Source organism: Pecten maximus, unplaced genomic scaffold (assembly GCF_902652985.1).
Source record: "Pecten maximus unplaced genomic scaffold, xPecMax1.1, whole genome shotgun sequence".
NCBI classification, from domain to species: domain Eukaryota; kingdom Metazoa; phylum Mollusca; class Bivalvia; order Pectinida; family Pectinidae; genus Pecten; species Pecten maximus.
In genome coordinates, this window is record NW_022981913.1 from 200 (window position 1) to 14,591 (window position 14,392).

General features: G+C 36.0%; 1 protein-coding gene across 1 annotated transcript; it reads right to left on the bottom strand.

Moving 5' to 3' along the window:
• Window positions 1-441: 441 nt before the first annotated feature.
• LOC117320305 (RNA/RNP complex-1-interacting phosphatase-like) lies at window positions 442-10,038 on the bottom strand. Its single transcript, XM_033874917.1, has 6 exons — window positions 9,978-10,038; window positions 7,917-7,992; window positions 7,459-7,490; window positions 6,337-6,436; window positions 5,536-5,615; window positions 442-472 (listed from the first exon to the last, which is right to left on the bottom strand). Exons 1-6 carry the CDS (start codon window positions 9,992-9,994, stop codon window positions 442-444), a joined length of 336 nt encoding a protein of 111 aa, XP_033730808.1. The 5' UTR covers window positions 9,995-10,038.
• Between the last annotated feature and the right edge of the window lie 4,354 nt (window positions 10,039-14,392).

Here is a 14,392-nt window from a genome sequence, read left to right on the forward strand (position 1 = left end):
TTCTCACCTGCAAACCATGTAGCCAGTTCTGTTGATTCCATGGGTACAATGTACTCCTATCACATCAACTGAAACAGTTCCTCATTTGTTTGTATCTTGTGTAAATTGAAGTGCATTTGCTATTTTCCTAAGTTTCAAACTGACTTTCTCTATTTCAAAACAATACATGCCCAAGTACATATCAAACACATTGAAATTTCAGGCAACGTTAACACCATGTGCTGAGAATGATGTGCTTAAGATAATAAAATAATGATAAAAATCATTAGAACAGAGATTAAAATGTACTTTATCATTTAACTGCAGATTAGCAACATATTATATAAATACTAGACATCGTTATTGTTTAACAGACACTTTTTATTGTCATTTGGCGTCAACTTGTGCCAATATGTCTATGGAGAATGAGACAATTAATTGTTACCTTTCTCAGATGTAGCTTTATTTTTTTGTTTCAACAGCATCAAAGAATCTACAATTAAAAGAAAACATGTTATCTTTACTGTCATAGAATTTAACAAGAGATCCCAGAGGATCTTGGCGCCCACCATTGAATGGTCTTATAGGTTCCATGTCAGATTGATCTTTTCTCTACTTTTCCCTTCCTTAAGTCTTACTAATCTGTGTAATTCAGAAACAGCCTCTAGTACTTTTCAAACAAGGGAACCTATATATAAAATTTAAGATTTGGCGATAACAGCTGCCTGTCGGCCAGGTTGTTTTCCGGACTGTGTCTCAAAATCAATATGCAATACTAGGCACAGAGGCAACCTACAAATGAAATTTAAGAAAGATCCATCTCAGCACCTTTCTGTAAATAGCGATAACAAACTTCCAATTGTCAAAATACAAGATGGACGGCCATGTCGGGCTAGTTGTTTCCTGATTCGGTCTCAAAGATGCCAATATGCATATACTAGGTGCACAGAGGGCAACCTACATATGAAATTTTACAGAAATATCCCTTCATCTATTTTCTGGAAAAGAAATAGCGAAACAACTTCAATTGTCCAAATCCAAGATGGCTGGCCTGTCGGCCATGTTGGTTTATCCGATTAGGTCTCAAAATGCAATATGCATAACTAGGCACCGAGGGGAATCCTACATATGAAATTGGAGAAAGATCGTTCATCAGCACTTTCTAGAAATAGCGATAAACAAGTGTCAATTGTCCAAAATCTACGATGGCTGCCTGTCGCCATGTTGTTTTACGATGAGTCTCCAAAATGCAAATATGCATAAACTAGGCACCGAGGGGAACCTACATATGGAAATTTTGAGAAAGATCCCCTTCAGTACTTTCTGAGAAATAGCGATAACAAACTTCAATTGTTCAAAAATCCAAGATGGCTGCCTGTCGGCCATGTTGTTTTCCGATTAGGTCTCGAAAATGCAATATGCATAACTAGGCACTGAGGGAACCTACATATGAAATTTCAGGAAAGATCCCTTCATTATTTTCTGAGAAATAGCGATAACAAGTTCAATTGTCAAAATCTAAGATGGCTGCCTGTCGGCCATGTTGTTTTCCGATTGTCTCAAAATGCAATATGCATAACTAGGCACCAAGGGGAAGCCTACATATGAAATTTGAGAAAGATCCCTTTATTATTTTCTGAGAAATAGCTATAACAATCTTCAATTGTCAAAAATCCAAGATGGCTGCCTGTCGGCCATTGTTGTCTTCCGATTGGTCTCAAAATGCAATATGCCATAACTAGGCACAAAGGGGAACCTATATATGAAATTTGAGAAAGATCCCTTCAGTACTTTTCAGAATAGCGATAACAAACTTCAATTGTCAAAATCCAAGATGGCTGCCTGTCGGCCATGTTTGTATTCTCGATTGGTCTCAAAATGCAATATGCATAACTAGGCACCAAGGAGGAACCTACATATGAAATTTCAGAAAGATCCCTTCATTAGTTTTCTGAGAAATAGCGATAAACAAACTTCAATTGTCAAAATCCAAGATGGCTGCCTGTCGGCCATGTTGTTTTCCGATTGGTCCTCAAAATGCAAATATGCATAACTAGGCACCAAGGGGAACCTATATAGAAATTTGCAGAAAGATCCTTCAGTATATTCTGAGAAATAGCGATAACAAACTTCAATTGTCAAAATCCAAGATGGCTGCCTGTCGGCCATGTTGTTTTCCGATTGGTCTCAAAATGCAATATGCATAACTAGGCACCAAGGAGGAACCTACATATGAAATTTGCAGAAAGAATCCCTTCATTAGCTTTTCTGAGAAATAGCGATAACAAACTTCAATTGTCAAAATCCAAGATGGCTGCCTGTCGGCCATGTTGTTTTCCGATGGTCTCAAAATGCAATATGCATAACTAGGCACCAAGGGAACCTATATATTGAAATTTGAGAAAGATCCCTTCAGTACTTTCTGAGAAATAGCGATAACAAACTTCAATTGTCAAAATCCAAGATGGCTGCCTGTCGCCATGTTGTTTTCGATTAGGTCAAAATGCAATATGCATAACTTAGGGCACAATGGGGAACTACATATGAAATTTGAGAAAGATCCCTTCGTACTATTCTCAGAAAATAGCGATAACAACTTCAATGTCAAAATCTCAAGATGGCTGCCTGTCGGCCATGTTGTTTTTCGTTAGTCTCAAAATGCAATATGCATAACTAGGCACCAAGGGAACCTACATATGAAATTTGAGAAAGATCCCTTTATTATTTTCTAGAAATAGCGATAACAAACTTTCAATTGTCAAAAATCCAAGATGGCTGCCTGTCGGCCATGTTGTTTTCGCGATAGGTCTCAAATATGCAATATGCATAACTAGGCACCAAGGGGAACCTACTATATGAATTGAGAAAGATCCCTTCAGTACTTTTTCAAAAATAGCGATAAAAAACTTCAATTGCCCAAAATCCAAGATGGCTGCCTGTCGGCCATGTTGTATTCCGATTGGTCTAAAAAATGCAATATGCATAACTGGGCCCACCAAGAGAACCTACATATGAAATTTCGAAAGATCCCTTTATTAGTTTTTGAGAATAGTGATAACAAACTTCAATTGTCAAAATCCAAGATGGCTGCCTGTCGGCCATGTTGTTTTACGATTGGTCACAAAATGCAATAGGGCATAACTAGGCCCCAAAGGGGGAACCTATTAAGAATTTGAGAAAGATCCCTTCAGTACTATCTGAGAAATGCGATAACAATCTTCAATTGGTCAAAATCCAAGAGGCTGCCTGGCCCTGTTGTTTTCCGATTGTCTCAAAATGCAATATGCATAACTAGGCACCAAGGGAGTCTACATATGAAATTTCAGAAAGATCCCTTCATTATTTTCTGAGAAATAGCGATAACAAACTTCAATTGTCAAACCCAAAGATGGCTGCCTGTCGGCCATGTTGTTTTCCGATAGGCCTCAAAATGAAATATGCATAACTAGGCACCAAGGGGAACCTATATATGAAATTTGAGAAAGATCCCTTCTGTACTTTCTGAAAATAGCGATAACAAAATTTTTTACGGACGGAGGGGGGGACGGAGGGACGACGACGGACCACGGACGCAGGGCGATTTGAATAGCCCACCATCTGTTTATGGTGGGCTAAAAAGAGGCTATTTTAAATACACCTCAACATTCTTTAAAGGCTATGTCATTACAGTTTCATGTGGCAATAATACATAATGTGATATTCCCCTTACACTACCATGATTAAGTCATATATCAAGTGATGATGTCATTACAATACCATGAAAACAAATCACAAAAGTGAAAATACAAAACCATGAACATACTGGTACATTATACGATAGTGTCATTACATACCATGAACAACTGGTACATTATACGATAGTGTCATTACAATACCATGAACATACTGGTACTCATACGATAGTGTCATTACAATACCATAACATACTGTTTACATCATACGATAGTGTCATTACAATACCATGAACATACTGGTACATCATACGATAGTGTCATTACATACCATGAACATACTGGTACAATCATACGATAGTGTCCATTACAAATACCATGACCATACTGGTACATCATACGATATGTGTCATTACAATACCATGAACATACTGGTACATCATACGATAGTGTCAATACAATACCATGAACATACTGGTACTCATATGATAGTGTCATTACAATACCATGAACATACTGGTACATCATACGATAGTGTCATTACATACCATGAACATACTGGTACATCATACATAGTGTCAATACCATACCATGAACATACTGGTACATCATATATGTGTCATTACAATACCTGAACATCTGGTACTCATACGATATGTCTTACAATACCATGGGAAACACATCATGTGAAATGACAATTTCACTAACATGAACATCCAGCACTCTAGTTAACCACTGACCTGTGTACTATCCAGCACTCTAGTTAACTACTTACCTGTGAACTATCCAGTACTCTAGTTAACTACTTACCTGTGTACTATCCAGTACTCTAGTTAACTACTGACCTGTGTACTATCCAGTACTCTAGTTAACTACTGACCTGTGTACTATCCAGTACTCTAGTTAACTACTTACCTGTGTACTATCCAGTACTCTAGTTAACTACTGACCTGTGAACTATCCAGTACTCTAGTTAACTACTGACCTGTGTACTATCCAGTACTATATAGTTAACTACTGACCTGTGTACTATCCAGTACTCTAGTTAACTACTGACCTGTGTACTATCCAGTACTCTAGTTAACTACTGACCTGTGTACTATCCAGTACTCTAGTTAACTACTGACCTGTGTACTATCCAGTACTCTAGTTAACTACTGACCTGTGTACTATCCAGTACTCTAGTTAACTACTGACCTGTGAACTATCCAGTACTCTTGTTAACTATCCAGTACTGTAGTTAACTACTGACCTGTGTACTATCCAGTACTGTAGTTAACTACTGACCTGTGCACTATCCACTACTCTAGTTAACTACTGACCTGTGAACTATCCAGTACCTAGTTAACTACTGACCTGTGTACTATCCAGTACTCTTGTTAAATACTGACCTGTGAACTATCCAGTACTATATAGTTAACTACTGACCTGATAACTATCCAGTACTCTAGTTAACTACTGACCTGTGTACTATCCAGTACTATATAGTTAACTACTGACCTGTGTACTATCCAGTACTCTAGTTAACTACTGACCTGTTACTATCCAGTACTATATGTTAACTACTGACCTGTGAACTATCCAGTACTCTAGTTAACTACTGACCTGTGAACTATCCAGTACTCTAGTTAACTACTGACCTGTGAACTATCCAGTACTCTAGTTAACTACTGACCTGTGTACTATCCAGTACTCTAGTTAACTACTGACCTGTGAACTATCCAGTACTCTAGTTAAGTACTGACCTGTGAACTATCCAGTACTGTAGTTAACTACTGACCTGTGAACTATCCAGTACTCTAGTTAACTACTGACCTGTGAACTATCCAGTACTCTAGTTAACTACTGACCTGTGTACTATCCAGTACTCTAGTTAACTACTGACCTGTGTACTATATCATCACTAGGTATCACATGGCCCTCTGTAAACACTTTCAGGTGTTCAACTCCATTTTTAGTGAATTCCTGCAAATAAGAAATTGATATAAATTCCAACTTAGCAATGATTTAGGAGAGTGGTGATCTTTGTGTTAATTAGTAAAGTATTTTAACAATGAGGAATAAAATGGACTTTTAGAAGCTAAAACTGTTCTTCCAGTGCTGGTTTAGTATGGTAAAGTAAAGCCCATGGTAAAGTGAAGCATTTCACTATTGTCTTACTAATTCACTTTTTTTCAACAAATCATTTTTTAGATTACCTTTTTTCATTTCTCTAAACACAATAACACACAAAAAATGTTTGGGGTCAGGAAATTTAGGGTGGGGCAGGGCGCTTCACTTAACATAGCCATGGTAAAGTGAAGCATTTCACTATTTCTTACTAATTCACTTTTTTTCACCAAATGCTTTGGCCATGGTAAGGTGAAGCGCACTGCCCCAACCTAAATTCTTGTTTTATCAGATGTACAATGTAGAACAATAACTAAGCTAATTGATAAAAAATTGTGTAAAGAAAAGTTAATTAAAAACAACTTATAAGGTGGCTTCACTACCATTATGGTATTTTGACCTCGGTTCATTTTACCATGCTTCAAAAGACCATGCCATACCAGAATCGACAGTTACAGATTCACTGATTTTGTAATTAGACAAATTGGATATTTCAAATCCCTTTAATTGGTAACTTCTTTTGCTAAGAGAGTGTGTGTGCTGCATTTCACTCTAATCATGATTTGACAATACTTACATCTTTAAAATAGTATTTTGTGGTGAAAGTGAGATCTATGACCATTACAAGTTTATGGCATTCCTTCTCCATGTTGTCTATCAAATTTTTGGGTGTGAACCTGTCAAAAAACATTTATAATATATGATATCAGTAACCAGTCCGCTTTTGAAGCAACTGTTTAAAAAATAATGAAGTTTAATGTTTAGGCTTCTTTGATGTATATTTTATTTTTTCATGTCCATAAAAACCAGTATATACAAATTTAAATATATGCAGTTATTTTACAGTCAGTGGGATCATGAAACAAATGATCCTAGAGAGATCTTGGCACTCCGACCGAATACCTTGGATCTCTGTAAGACTGGTCTATCTGAGAAATAGCCATAAAAAACTTCAACTGTCAAAAATTAAAATGGCTGCCTTTCGGCCATCTTGAATTCAGATCAGTCCTAAAATTGAACATGCACAACTAGGGAGCAGGGGTATACAAAACAAACTGACTGGGAAAGACACTGACCAGCCGTCACCTACATAATTATGAAATTTGACAACGATAGATCCAGTTGCCTTACAAGAAATAGCAAGAATTATATAAAGACGGATGGACACCAGACGTTGGATGAAGAGCAATTGGAATAGCCTGCCATCTGATGATGGTGAGCAAAAACTCCAGAATATCCTAAGTATTAGGGCTAACAAAGTATATATCATATAGAACTTTACTGCCAAAACTGAACTTTCACATGTATTTTGAATTTAGCACTAGGACCCTCAAGTTTTCGGAGTATGAGATAAAAAAAGTTTGACTGTATGCCCCTTTACCAATTAACCTTTAGCTTTTAGGCTACTAAACATATGGTTCATTGGGATACAAAATTTTAGTTACAGTGTATATATATTATAAGTTGATCTAAGCCAATGACCTTAATTATGGGTCAATATAAATTATTTGAAAATCTTTTGATGTGGTGTGTATATATAAATTACTAAATTGGTTGAGGGGTTCATGACATAACTGGTGACAGATTGTTACACAAACAAATTAATTTCCTAATTAAGGTATATAGTTTACATTAAACAGAAAATAAACCTAGAAAATCTGCATGTTTAAGAACTGGATAAATAAACACTAATACTTACCACATTTCTGGTGGAACCTGTCGCAACAGTCCCTTTAAATCAATAATCAAGATTATTCAAATAAGCTTTCAAATTTGTTACAAACAAAAGTTACCAGCTCCGTTAATAGATGGCAATGTAACTTCACATAAACTTGCATGAACACTAGAGCTAACTGTCTAATAAGAGAGATCAAAATTGTTTTGTCTTTTTGTGTAGTGTGATACCATATCTCTACTTTTAAAGATAATTTGAATATAATTATTTTGACCAAGGGTGAGAATTGTCAAGCATCAATGTAAATGTGGATTACTATGGTCTAGCTGTTGAGAATTACAAATCCAATGACATGTATATCTTTAATACACAATATTTAATGTATATGTAGTAGTAGGAGAAAGAAACATCATGATGTGACTTCTTTGTATATCTTAATCATTTCAAGTAAAGGTGTATGGTGTCAGATGTTTCTTACATACATTTTTCAGTGGTACTTTGAAGCAAACAATGTTAGTTCCTGGAATAACTTTTCCTACATTGGAATAATCCAGCCACCTGTAATGTGGAAATAATCACATTTATTGATAATTTAGACTCTTCGCTAATGTGTCCTCACTGTACATGCATGGTCAACATGTTCAGAGTCAGTTGTAAAATCATAACTGATTATATTGGTTAAACATGAGTTGCTGATTATCAATTAAAGAGGCTTGCCCGCAGAGAGATCAGAAAAATTGGCTAATAGAAAAAGATTTTTTACACATGATAGATTGTTGGAATTGTTGATTTTCATTTATTTTCCTTATAAACGCTGAAAAGTGATATTAAAACCTCATTTTTTAATATTATTTATTTATTCGCAACCCGCAATAAGTCCGCGCTATAAATTTGGAGTCTAATTTGATTGACACATCAAGAAACAAGCACGTGCACAGTGCCGCACAATAATAACTTCAAAGGCAGCGGCGATTTACAAGAAGATTTGCCGTTATATTCCATACATTTCCCTTTCAGGTTGAGTTTTAAAACGTCTTTTAAATACATATTCTGTAATTGTTTTCAAGAATGAAGTCGGAAGCCTCTAATTTTGTCACATAGAAACGTGTAACTGAAGTTTATTTAGTGATCGGAGATGTGCCGTTTACCGGTCCGTCTGCGGGTAAGCCTCTTTAAGTAACCTGTTGGTCATGCATTGTTCCTTTAATCAATGAAGTAGGTTTACATTTTCTCTATTATCTTTATTACACTTTCATTCTATACCAGGCTGTAATCCGAAGGTTTCTGATGTTTATTTCAACCTTTTAAAAACTTATATGGCCAACTAACATCATGACTGCTGCCAAAGTGAAAAGGGGGAGAAAAGCTGACCCGGCCTAAGGTTGCCACTTCAGTCTTTGTTTGCAGCTGTTCAATAATGTTGCGTGGATTGAAAACACTCTGGAGTTTAAACATTTTGCAGCCACATTTGTAATGTGAATTACATGATTACCCAAGGGAAACTATTTTCAGCATGAGGATTACCCTGCGTCACACAAGATCTTGCCAGTCACCTGACCAAGGTCAATACAATGTGGCCGTGAAACGTTTTGAAACTCAGTCAGATTAAGAGTGGAATGACCTGAGGTGTCGGGTTGGCTCCCCCCTCCTCCCCTTTTGCTATGGCATATCTGGCTGGAGCTCTCTGATGTTGTCAGCCCATATCAGATTTTTTAAAGGCCCGATAAAACACCAGAAATCTTCAGATTATAATCAGGCTGTACCATTATCAATTATATCACAACAACTACAAGCCAATACATGCATGTCATATTTTATTCAGCCAAATACAAAGTGTAATAAACACAAGTTTTAAAGTTTTTTTTGTGAATTTCCATCAAAAATACAGAATCACACTAATGAGGGTTGCACTAATCAGTCATTCTATCATTTCTATTATGATATTATGTCACGGTTATATTTAAAACACAGATTGCATAATGCATTATGCAATCTGGGTGATAATATAACAAGGACTTCCTTTTTTATTTATCTGTCAGTCAGATTACATTCTATCTGACGACAGTACTATTAGTTCAATGGTTAAATAATCACGAGTTTGATGCTATATATAGCTAACCAGTAACCAATAAGGATCTAATTATCCCTATGAAAATATCCTGAATAAGGTCAAATCTAAACGAAGGTTTTCACAAAAGGAATGCCAAAATTAGCCAAAAAGCCACATGATTTGTTTATGATGAAAAGATAATAAAAAAAATAGTTAATAGAGTCAAGATAAATATAAACATTTATGTTCTCATTTCACTAATTGATTAAAAGGGTCAGGTTATATGCTTATATTGATCTTGACTCTGTTTTTTATCTCATTACAAATAACCCCCTGTGTTCAAGCTGTGCCCTTATAGTTGGTTTCAAGTTCTGTACAGTACAGTGTTTGGCAAAGTGATGTATTTCATCACGTAATGCAATACGCCGAAAGGCGACATGTCCACATTATAGACCCCAGCTGTAAATAATGTCATGAAATAACTTATATTTACCTATCAGGAGGAGGCATGTTCTGACGGAAAGTTATAAGCCTGCGGGTTGACGAAAAAACAGTGTTTTGACACTTGTGATTTCTTTCAATCGAACCACATGCTGTAAATCCGCATCCTTTTGAAGCTTGAATTTTGGGCGCGTTCGAATATTGAATGTGACGGCCTTTTTAAAGGTACGAGTAGAGACATTTGGGTATTTGCGGATAAACGGCTCGGAACTTTTTAACGTAAATTTCAAGTAACATTTTGATAAACCATAGTAGATGTTAGTAATGTCTTTAAAACCCTTTGTCAAGGTTAAGCTCAAGGAAAATTAGATAAGTATACGTCCGCAGGGACGGACGTACATGTACGTCCCTGACGTCCGTTTATTCTTATTCATAAAAAAAACAAAAACATACAAGAATATGTATATTTAGACTCGTGTTTGTAACGATACAACTTAAGTTTAGTAGAGCTATTCTAACGACTATATAACAATTCAAAATTAATAATACAACACAAATCTCACAATTGTAGCATGCTCGCAGATAAAATGAATAGTGCACTAGCTCGAAAAGTTAAAAAATGATCATGCAAACAAATTCCATACAGCATATAAATCAATTAGAGGACACCCCAGTCTAATGTACATTATCATATTTACCAAATGTGACAAGAAACTATAAATTGGGGAGAATACAAGCTAATATAGCATAATCTAAATTAACACAAGATTTAATAAGAAATATAGGAATGTGCAGCATAACAGTTATAACAACACAAAAGTAAATAAACACGCATTAAGGACAAAGAAAGAAGAGAAAAAAACTTTAGGCTGTCAATTATGAACAAAACTAGGAACTTGAAGCAAGAGCTCTACCACTTTACAGGCAATAAAAACCTATCAATTACCAAATACATAACCTTTCAATCGTATGTTGTAGCTACATATCGAATCGTCCCTGGTATTTAACTGTCTCATGAGACAGGAAAGGGTCTTCGGCCCTCTACAGGGTAGACTGTTCACACTCGGACCGCCTCGAAACGAAATGATTTATCGCCATACCTACATGTAGCTGTCTTGACCTGCGTCAGAGTAGCTAGTGAAGCCTGGCATTGAAATCGTAATTTGTCATTTTAAAATCCACAAGGATCTGCTATATACTGTGGACTAACAACTTTTAAAATCTGAAAAACTTCCATAGCCATGCTTCTCAGGCGAACACGAAGAAAAGAGCGATTATTTCTTTCTAAAAAGTGTATGCAATAAGACCTTGTAAAATCATTCTCTATAGATCTGATTGCTCTTTCTTGTATCTCTCTAATTTCCTGGTGTGTGTTTTTTTTTTTTTACCTACAGATCGAAGTGCCATGTAGTGGGCAGTATTTAATAAAATGAAAAAGAAATGAGAGGGGCATTAAAAAACAGTGCTAATGCACGTCTTGATGAGGGGGTAACAGCCATTCTTTTTAAATTACTATAAAGTACATAGCTTTCCTGCAGATGTTTGATATCATGTAAATCAAAATTCAAATCAGAGTCAATGTCAGCACCTAGTAGTTTTCAAACTTAATTTTGTGGCTGCTAAATGCCAATGCTAAAGAAAGGAATAATTTGATTCGTTTTCTTGCATGGACAGCTAGATGGCTTGAATTTGTTCGCCTGAATCCCATTACAAATAGACCAATATAGACAAATAGACCAATATAGACAAATATACCAATATAGACAAATAGACCAATATAGACAAATAGACCAATATATCAAGTTCTGGGTCTCTTTTCCCAGTGTATTCGAAAGGAGAGAGTGTTGTCATCTCCATAATTGTACAATTTTGCAATATAAAAAAAATATCATTAACACCCCCCCCCCCCCCCCCCCCCCCCCTCCCCCCAAAAAAAACAAACCAACAAACAACAACAAACCCCACAACAACCCCCAACAAACAAACAACAACAACAAAGTAACCCCAGCCCACTGGTACTGGACCCCAGACTAATCAGCTGGAGTCTGTTGCTGGACAAGATCTACGGTTTGAATAGTCTTGTCTATATCCCCATGTTTCCCCAGTAACACTTGGACGATCCATCAAGATAGCTCCAACATATTTCTTGTTATCTAAAACCCTGGCGCCAGTCCCCCAGGAGTCGCAGAAGAAGAAGTCTGACACTCTGAGCCCTTCCAGAAAAATAGTTGATCACGAATGATTCTCTCAAAAACCTTAGAAGAATAAGAAACTTTTTTTCTTGCCCCAGTCACTGGCATTTATATGTCTTTGTTTTATTAAAGTCCTATTTTTCATGCATTTTATTATTGTTGTTATTCATGTATAAACCCGCAATTGCCCGTGGATGTAACTAGGTGACGAAGACCACGGTGAAGTTTTATGGTTTACATCATGCTATCAATGGGAAATATTGTTATTTTGTTGGGGCGAAATGAAAAAGAAGGTCCCCTGCAAGGTCAGTTTATATACATGTAAAATTTATGTTGAGGGTGGGCCTAACCCCGATTTGCATGGCGCCGGGGTGTGGCGATAAAGTGGGGGTTATCCAGGTTTAATCCCTTTGTACTTTTCAACGGTCTTCATGGAATCTTTATTTGTTCGTTATTTTGCCGATTTGAGTTTTTTGTTTTGTTTATTTGTTTTTTTTTTTGCTTTTTTTAAAATCAAATTAAAAAAGTCTTCTAATAACCAGAGGTTTAACATAAATATACTATTTAAAAACTGTTGTTTTCCCTTCAGATGAAAGTATGCCCTACTTCAAATGTCGGAGGAGTCTTTTTTATTTAAATTTTTAAAAACGTTTTCCATCAAAAAACCAAAAGACCATGGTCATAAAATTGGGCCGTATAAATTTGGATAAAAAACATTTTTTAAAATGGGTGGCCTGGCCTACTTTATTTACATGGGCCAAAAATTATAAAACCTTTAAAAAATTCTCTTTTTTATTTTCCCAAACACTATTCTTCCGAAAAAAGTAAACGCTTTAAAAATTATAAGTATTTTTGTCTATATATCTCTTTTTTTAATAAAGTTAAATCAATTTTTAAAAAAATCATGAGTACAGTATGTGAGAGTGAGGAGAATGTGTTTTTTTTGTTTATTAAAATCAATTTTTGATTTCCCCCTATTCATTTCCAAAAACGGGAAAATTTATGGGAAAGGGACAAATAAGGCTGAGCCTTTGTCCACCTTTTGCCAACACCAATTCTGTACAAAATTTAAAATTTTAATTTAAAATTGTTGTTTTGAAAATAAAATTTTTTAAAAAAAAAAAGACTTCTAAAAACTCACTAAAGGGTCCATTGTCCTAATTTGGCCATGTCGCAGTGCCCCACACCCAAAAATGCTTCGGGACCTCAAAAAATGTCACAAAATCAATTCAAAAGCCCCCTTTTCCCCTTTTCCCTTCTTTTCTAAAACTCAATTTAAAACTTAAATATACCACTGAAGGGGAAAAAGGGATTTCACTATAAAAGAATTCAAAAAAAAAACCGCTAAAAATTTGTTTTGTATTTTGTTGACCGGATGTTTTTTTTCCGTTTTTTTACAAATACCAAAACACCAAAAATGACTATGATCTGTGGTAGGGGAAGGTCGCAATGATTGTAAAGAGGGGAAAACGGAAAATGTCAAAATCTTACATTGACTAAAATGGCTTTTCATTTTCCCACGCAAAACAACTATTTCGAAAAGCTTTAAGTCTTATAAAAATAGAGCCCGCACATCAAAAAGCCCAGAGGTAATGTGTATCTGCCCACCAGTCACGATGTTAGAAAACCCGGGCCTGGAGGTTTTTTTCGGTATCGGATCGCGGTAAAACCCGTAAAGTGCCAAAATGAAAAAGAAAAGTCAAACACGCTTTTTTCGTCAAAAACATTTTAAAAACCACTGTTTTCGCGGGGAGGGGGTTGTTTTTTTTTTATTTTGAAACACTTTGAAACTAAGGGGTTCCCTGACTAATTAGCCCCAGTTTCTTGGCCCGTCCCATGTCTGGTGTGGGCCAGACGCACTACTATTAAAAACGTAGAAATACCGACACCTTTGGTGGCGCTAAAGGAAACTGTTGCAAATACATAAATTCGGGAGTGCATAACACCTACCTTGCTAGCCAAACAAAAATTGGTTGGAATTAAAAAAGAAGTCAAGACCAAAACACAGTGACTTGGTCAAAAGGGCAAAGGCCCTTGGTCCAAAGTGAAGGTTTTTGGGGCCAAAGATTAAGTAAAGTGAACCCCCTGACAATGACCAATGGTGGTTAGAAAAATAGTTGGAATTACACTAATAATGCCGCAGGACCAAACGTTAATTCAAGACATGGTCCCAAAAGGGTTAAAAAGGGCAAGGGATAAATAATTAAAGACATTATTTTAGCAAAGTTGGTTTTGGGAAATTTCCCCTTACTGAAGGGCCAAAGGGCATTGGGTA